This window comes from Mya arenaria, chromosome 3, assembly GCF_026914265.1.
Source record: "Mya arenaria isolate MELC-2E11 chromosome 3, ASM2691426v1".
Lineage (NCBI taxonomy): Eukaryota > Metazoa > Mollusca > Bivalvia > Myida > Myidae > Mya > Mya arenaria.
The window spans coordinates 51,801,503-51,810,197 of NC_069124.1; the positions used below are offsets into that span (position 1 = coordinate 51,801,503).

Sequence of the window (8,695 nt, forward strand, 5' to 3'; positions counted from 1 at the left end):
CTTAGCAACATGTTTAACCCTTGCAACAATGTTTCAGTGGGGTTTTCATAGAAGAATGCAGTATATAAGGTACATGAAGACTAATGTTATAACAATCAAATAGGCACACAGTTAAGTGGCTACTTCTGTAAAGTTTCCGTTACGGTAACATATATATCTGACATTTATTCTTCTTGCTAATTTTTGGTTTAAATTGCACTGCTCCTACCAGTACTTTGTATTTGACACTTGTCTTTTTGCTATGGTTGATAACATACATTTGGGTACAGTCCACATTTTGTGGCATATGCCAGTATAAAAACCAAATGAAATGCATGTACATGTAACGTATCTCAAATAAAATTTGTTTTAAAATAATTGGCAAACTTACAAAAAGTTTTGCTCAAGTATTGCAAATGACTAAATTTTGTGTTCCAAATATGTGTATTTGTTTAAAGGTGATATAAATGTGAGATAATACATGCATGTTTGAGAATGGCTTTATATGAAATAGTATGGCATGTGTGTCTATTTTATGGCAGAACAACAACCCCTTTGGGCAGCTGTGGAAAGTAATACAATGCGTTATGCTCCTAACTTAAATCAAGGTCAAATGTAGAATTCTGTACTATAGAGACGTGAGATCAACCTTGCGAGTGTGAAAAAAACACACAAGTCTATTAATATATATATCTATTGAAAAAAAAGGATGCTGACATGAACATATCTATGTTGCTCCTCAATCTGTAGAATATATGTGTTGATTTACATAGTTTATAAAGGTTTCCCCAACCATCTTCTACATCCAAAATAATCATACATGTATTAGTTTACCAAAAAGTATGATGGAAGTGCCATCCAGTTCAATGGATTACCGGTATGCAATTACTATATATGCCTATATTAAGGGAGAGCTATCACAAACTATAAGCAGATATTGGCCCCCTAATGGTTAACATCCAATGTGGAGGAGTGATGCAGTAAGATGTAGGGATGTGGGTTTTGCATGTCTCTACATAACTAACACAGGTCTGACATGTGTAAAGATTTGAGGTAGAAGCACGGGAATTGCATGTGACAGATAACCTTTTAATGCGTACTGAAAACATGTGCCAGGTGATCTTATAATCCGCCCTGCATTAAGAAGTTACAGCCTGAACATTACCAATTATACTGGTACTATATATGCATCATTATCGATAAACCCATGTTACCTTGACCTTTGACGAAAGGAATATATGCAACATTTCTTTTCGATTCAACTAGGTGTCCTTGAACTTTTGAGGTTTGTTCGCAGGTCTTGGATGCAACTCATCACCTTTATGTACCCTAAACAAGTGCCATTTTAGTTTAAGCTGCACTCTCACAGAGTGAACGTTTTGAAAACTTTTTTTTATTTTTTTGTCCAGGAACGAGCCAATTTTTGCAAATATCCATGGAAACAAGTGATATAAGAAAAATTAATGTTTTATGCACTTTTCTTAAACCATTAGTAACGGTTTTAGCCACTTAACATGAATTTTTGAACGGAAATATGCAAATCTGCGATCTGATCTTTTGTCAGCCATCTTTTATCATTGGTTTGCAGATATTTACGCAAAAAATTGCTCTTTCCAAGACAAAAAATAAAAAAGTTGTTAAAATGGTCAATCTGTGAGAGTGCAGCTTTAAAATCCCTGTGTGCATCACAAAGTTACAGCCGGGACAAGTCAAATAACCTCTTTATGCATAATGATAAACCTATTATTGTGACACATCATCTTTATGTACTGAACGCATTTGCTAAAAAATTTAAAAATCGCTTTCTCCATGACAAAGTTATAGAAATAAGTCTGAAAATCAGTGAGTTTTAATATGCCCACCTTCAGAACCATAAAAAGAATCTGCCTTAATTGTCAAGTGAAATATAGAAACAAGAATAACTATTATTTCTACCTTTTTAACAATTCAAGGGCCATAACTCCAGAGTTCATATTGCAATCTGGCTGTTAGTCAATTTAAGTCAAGATATTATATCCTTAAATATTGTAACCTAGTTTGGTAAAGATTTAAGAAGAAATGCTCAAGTTCAAGGGTAGTGAACAAAGCAGCATTTTGACAAATGGATGGCCATAACTCTAGAAATAATAAAGCTATCTGACTGGTGATCGAACTCAGTTAAAATATTACACCAATAAACGTAGTATACAAAATGCCAATATTTTCAACATTTTATTTTATACATGAATGGAACATCTTTACTTATGACCATACGATTCCAATAATGATGGGCTATGTTCATATGCTGTAACATTCCACTTAAAAATAAAATATGCAAAAGTGAATCAGACCAAAATTCACTTGCCAGCAAGTTTGATGGATTTATCATTGTACAATTATAAAGTTAATGGAACCAACTGGAGATTTTCAGTACCAAATTTGTGAGTTATTTTAGATTGGAATGGAACACAGGTCAGCATATGAACACAACTTCAGACGATCAGTTTACAACAGACATGATATTAGCACAAGATATTTACAATGAGAAATGAGAGAAAATGATAACGCAAATCTAAATGAAAAATAAGTTTTTCATAAGAACATAAGTAAAAATTCATATTTGACCATTTAGAAATTTACACTGTTGCTACTAAGTGAAGACATTTTAGGAACGCCCAGTGTCGATGCATTCCTGTACATTCAAGATGAAAAGTTCTCCTATCTCAAATACAGTTAAACGGAAAGTTGTTAAAATTCTAAAACCTCAAATGAGAAATACACAAGACCTATTAACACTGTTTCTGGGAAATGATATTCAGACCAGTCTTTGGATTGCCACACTTTTTCTCGTAATTTGATCATATCTGGTGTGATCCCCCTGTTTGCTGTTGAAACACATCTATTGAATCTCCATCCTCCATGTCGAGCTGTAACAGAACAGGCCTCATAATGTCAGTGGAGTCAAAGCAAAAGTATGTATATGATTTCTGCTGTCATCCCTCAAGTTTAGAGTAAGGTTCATTATTTTTTACTTTAAATAATCATTATATTAAAAGGGATAATTTATTATCTTCTTTGGTTGCAATAACAATAATGTCATTAATGGTTATAGAATTATGCTTAAAAAATGCATTGCTAGTCTCAGTCAGTTAAGGCACATAACCCAATAAATGCTGTACCATGACACTTTCTGTTTTTACCGATTTGGGGCCAAATTTTGACCCCATTCTCAATACACTCTTAAAAATTTCCAATAAAAAATAAGTATTTTTTTTTGGATGGAAAAAATTGGTGCATTGTTAAACTTACAATCATTATCAGTCTTGAGCCGTTCTGTCTTTTTTTTTATAAACGCATTCTTGTTAATTCCTAGGCACACCGGACTTTCACAATTTAGTCCAAATTTCTCCAAACTAGAAAGGCCACTGCCTCAATGCCAAAAGGGTACGAGACTAGCTTCACAAGTGTCATATTTATAGTATACATGCGATTGTTTCATGTTAACTTAAGCCAATCAACTTTATTGAACATTTTTTGCCTAGAGCTTACAACCATGGCTTCTCAATGGCGAAGGCAAAACCATAACTTTTTTCTTCAAAACAGTTAATTAAAAATAGCTATTTTCAAGAATAAGCACTTACTCCATGAGGTGTGTCTGTTTCATTTATTGGGTTTCCATCAAATCTGAATCGGACAACTCCGAGCTTTAATCCCTGCAATTATACAAATCAAATCAGCAAATTAGTGAGAAGATAGTAACAAGATTTAAATGTGCCAGTTTAACAAACATATATTATATACACAGAACTAACATGTTTATATATGATCTAACATAAGTTGCCATTTAGTACAAACATTATTAAAACAAGTTTAGGAAAGGTTTTCCATAACAAGTTTCATGAAAGTTTGTATTAAATGCAACAATTGAAGCATTCTTTTCAGTCAGCATCAATCATTATTTAACATTGCCAGGAGGCTGAGCAAATAAACTTCAGCAAAGCAGAATGCACTTTCTAATACACCTGGATCAAAGGATAAATATCGAAGTTTCTCTAACATAATTTTAAAAGGAATGAAAGATGCCAAAAGGTTGTGAAGCAGCAATTAGTAGACAATATGGATGGTATGGTCCATCATAAACTAAATCTTGGCTGCATGGTCTTTAAAACGAAGTATTATCTTTCAATCTTCGCCACAACATACACTCCTTGATTTTTGCAGAAGGGCCATCCCGTTATCTTAAATTAAACACCTCATTTTCTGAGAATCTGTGAAATATAGACAGTCATCAAAATAAGACTTTTGGATGAACAAGCCAGCCTTCTTACATAAGTGCTTGCCATTTCTATGAAGAAGTCCTGCTATATAAAATCCATAAGTTGAACAAGCCTGGAAAGCAATTAACCAGTGCAGGGCTTGCGGGCTTATGCTAATTTTGACCACTGTTTAGATATGTGTGCTTTCAGAACTTACAGCTCTATCACAGTATGCAGACATTAATTTTCGAAGGGGAGTGTTCCTCTTGATTTTGAAATGAACCACACTGCCATCCTGCCCAGTGACTTTCAAGTTGATGTGTTCTGTTTCATTCTTCACATCGTCCTGCAAATATAGTATGAAATACACAGTTGGAACTGGCTAACAAAAATCTGAGTGTGATAAGGGCTCCGAATAACAACGTATTTGAAAGGGGTGCAATTTGAAGGCATGTTATTCAGTATATAACAAAGGATCTGTCTGTCAATTGTTATCAACAGTTCAAAAAAATTCAGTTTACTAAAGGCCATAAATTGGTCAAAATTTTAGCATGAATTATTGAGTTAACAAAAAGCTAATTATCACTCTGAGCAAGCATAGAAAATGGAAAAGTAGAACTTAAATGTCATAATTCTTAAGTATACAAGGGACCATAAAATGTAATGTGACAACATTTAAGCATAATTACATAACTTGTAATAAAAGAGCGTATTATACATATGAGCAAGTTAAGTTAGTTTTAACTTAGTATCTTGGAATGGTTTTTAAGTTATTAACTAAACCATCAAAATAAATAATTCAACAATGCATTTAGTCCAAATAATTGTACGTTGACGGATTTCTTTTAGATTTTTGATATGGCAAATCCTTCACGTACAAATTGTTTAGTATCAAAAGTGGGTAGTTGTTCCGATCAGGATTCCGGGTTAAAGCATTTAGCGTCTATAAAATATCATAAAAACAAGAAATATTACCAGATAATGTTATTTTATATTAGTTCCGTACGCACACAAAAAATATCCAACTTATAATTATGAGTTTGACAGCTTTTCTTCATTTCATTCTGTCAAAACATAACGATATATACATGAAGGGCACCTGCAAGGCTTCAGGGCACAGTTTTAAATCGCTCGGAACATTTCGGCCATGGCCGAGTTGTTACGATTGTATAACGAGGTCTATCTCGAAGCTTTGTCGGAGGAGGCCGAGTTATTACGATTGTATCGAGTTGTCCCCCTTCGCATAATTGTTATCTGTGTCAGTCAACTTTCGTGTTATTGGAAAGGTAAACAACTGGTTTTAATGCATTAAATGCTTGTTTAGTACAAAATAACATTTCACTTACATGGGAAAATATGAATTTAACTCTTTATGATCAATTTCAACCATAAAATACTTCACTTAAAACAATTTCAATATTTTTAAAACACCCCCGTTTTTTGCACATTCCCGTTTAGACATTAGGGATTGGAAGAATCCTGTATAACACGTCTATTATTTTAGACTATAATGCATTATGTTGTATAATATCATATCCATATCGATAGACGTAGATGATAAAACATTTTTATTAAAGATAGTCTTAGATGATGACCTCTCTTATTAAAATCAATTACAGTGCAACACTTCTTAGCTTAGATTTTAACAGCAACCTATTTTCAGAAAGATGTGGGTTAAACCGAAAACAAAATATCACGAAGACGAAAATATCAAGCCAATCCCATTTAAAAATTTCACAACTATTACCTACTAAACCTCATCCTAAGTCGCAGGTGAATGAAATTTTCAAAACATTTCAAATATTACTGGCCATAACTTACAAATTGTCAGTTACATGCATTAAAACACGCTTCTTTAAAAAGTGGAATAATAACCGGATAAACAATTTACACCGGTTCGCCTGGTGAACATTTTTAAAACCAGATTAGTGAAAATCAACAGTAGAAAACTCGTTTAAATCGTTTCACCTTCTTTGACTGCTGCTGCTGCTGCTCTTCAGACATTTTGCACCAATGGTTGTGTGATCAAAAAGTAAAGGGATCCGTCGCACACACGGCCTTACAAAATTGTTAGAAAATGGCGCACAAAGAAAGACCACTGTGAAAGCGAGTTCTTGATTTTGATTGGACAGAAAAAGGCGTGACCCAATGATTGACCTTTAGTTTTTTTTTCAATATTTTTTTTTACTAAAGTAGGCATATATCTTGAAAATGATGTAGTTCTACAATACAGAGTAATTGATTACGAAATAAAAGCAAATCATAAAAAAGTTGGCTGAATACCACTGAAAGCAGGTTAGAAGCAACTAAACTAATCTGATACATATGTCTGTAGCGGTTACATCCCTTTGCTTTAATGACATGACTCGGTCACCAGCTTTTCTTTTTTTTTATTAACAATAGTCACACTTCTCCATTTTTATTGTATATATTGAAAACAAATATTTAAAATACTTAAAAAGAAATGCACCACTGTTCTTAGGGCTCAGAATTTTCCATGTCTCCTACATGGTACCAGTTCAAGGCAGTTGGACTATTCCTCGTAGGTATTAGTACAGTACAGATTTTTTATGTTCGTTTATAGTTAAATTCTTTCATTTTATCTCTGCAAATGAAAACTGTTATAGATTAGAAAAGTACCTTGAATAATATACCCTGCATGCAGAATTGTATTACCTGTTACTGTAAGCATTTCAGTGCTACATCTTTTTTTAACATAGACAAGGATTTAAATTTCAAGAATCAGCTGATATACGAATAATTGATGACGACCTATACAAGGTAGCTTTTTAAAAATGGCGCATTACATGAACATTAAATATTTTCCCAAATAAGGCTAAACCAAAGAAGACGCATTTGATATGGACAGCAATTTTAGTGCCGCACAATTTCTTATCAACATTTGGAAGAATTCATATAAAACACCCACACATATGTTTTCAATATCAGGACAAGAAACAGAACATGTGTTCTAAATACTTTGCAAAATTGAAAAAAAAATAGATGCAGATTAATACTAAAAGCGCAAATTTCAGCTATCCTGGTTGAGGTCCAGGTTTGCTGACTGAGAAACCATTCACGGTGAGTGAGACAATACTCTGTCTTTGTTAATTTAGCTATCGGCTTCCCTTATTGCAGTTATATCCAAATAAAGGCACCTTTAAACATGGACCAAACAAGATCATTTCGATTTCTCAAATAAGTATTTCGTTTGACCTTCTGTATGTTAAAATGACCAGGAGTAGTATTCTATATAGGTCTTAATTGGATCTAAGAACGATGTAGCTAATCGGATGGAAATATGTAAATAACGGACATATAAAGTGAATAAATGCATTGATGTATGGTCATAAGATTGACTCAAGTTGCACAATGATGAAAAGGCCAGAACATGTCGAACTGTGGTAAATGCTGAGTCCCGCTTTGAATAACGGGAAACATAAGCAGCCTACAAATTTCAAGCCACGGAATATAATGAAAAGTGGCGTGTTTTTTTAAACATATTGAACCAAACCCATGTCTCGCTGCATCCAGCTGCTTTTTCTGAAGACCGCCTAAACTAAACATTAACCTGTTCCGAATGATATTTTTGTGTGTGTATTTGTCAAGTAAAACTTACATAAGAAAGATGCCGCCTTACATATATTAATTTGTTTTTTATTTGTCTTTAAATGTTTTAGAATTATATTACAGTTGTTAACAACAAAATATACCTGATTGGGTCGACATTAATTTGTTTGCCTCTTAACATATTTATTGTTATTTGCGGATTCACAGCGCTCATGTCCATTTTCTGAAGATCGCCTAAATTGAACACTTACATATTACAGGGAACAGTCGACTTTAGACAGTGGATGCTTGTTGACAGACCGAAATTGGAAAGACCAGCTGAGACCACGGTCCAGAAACATGGACTGTCCCTGATCACTGCCTTAGGCAACATTTGCTATTTGTCTATATTCCGGCCACCGACACCGCCATCGCCCCACCGTCGGGATAAACATGTATATTTAATTATTTATGTTTGTATGTATATCATAAGGAATGGTGGAGAATGTTTGGGATCTTGATGCATAGGAAAGAGAATTGAAATTAGTGCTGTCTTCGTCAAACTATCATGTGTATGTACTGAATAGTTTGGTTGTTATGTGTTCTAAATATAACTTGGACGATTTAGATAAACCTTGAACGAGATCACGTGGTCAAAAACCGATCACGTGACCATCTCTGAATAAGGCCGTGTTAATAAATTTACGGGATGGCGTGCATGAATATATTATAACGCATGCATGCAGGTTTAAATGAATCTAATTTTGGGAAGCATTAACCTTTTTCAAAGGTGGCCATCTTTTTAACACCCAAAGCAATCGATATTTAAAGAAAATGTGCAGAAAAGGCTTGATTTAGAAAAAAAGATACATGTAAACTTTAACCATACAGCGCAGGGCCTCATTTTTTTAGTCTTACGTAGTATATTATAT

General features: G+C 33.7%; 1 protein-coding gene across 1 annotated transcript; it reads right to left on the reverse strand.

Annotated features, from left to right (window-relative positions):
- Window positions 1-2,177: 2,177 nt before the first annotated feature.
- On the reverse strand, window positions 2,178-6,325 carry LOC128226865 (small ubiquitin-related modifier 3-like). The gene is made up of 4 exons (XM_052936952.1): window positions 6,183-6,325; window positions 4,432-4,560; window positions 3,600-3,671; window positions 2,178-2,885 (listed from the first exon to the last, which is right to left on the reverse strand). Exons 1-4 carry the CDS (start codon window positions 6,216-6,218, stop codon window positions 2,817-2,819), a joined length of 306 nt encoding a protein of 101 aa, XP_052792912.1. The 5' UTR covers window positions 6,219-6,325; the 3' UTR covers window positions 2,178-2,816.
- Window positions 6,326-8,695: the final 2,370 nt, after the last annotated feature.

Excerpts from the sequence above, each read along its gene's own strand:
- LOC128226865 (XM_052936952.1), bottom strand. The coding sequence starts at position 6,218 with ATGTCTGAAGAGCAGCAGCAGCAGCAGTCAAAGAAG. Across the intron at positions 4,561-6,182 it reads AGCAGCAGCAGTCAAAGAAG|GACGATGTGAAGAATGAAAC; the intron begins GTGAAACGATTT and ends CTATATTTGCAG. Across the intron at positions 2,886-3,599 it reads AAACAGACACACCTCATGGA|CTCGACATGGAGGATGGAGA; the intron begins GTAAGTGCTTAT and ends GTTCTGTTACAG.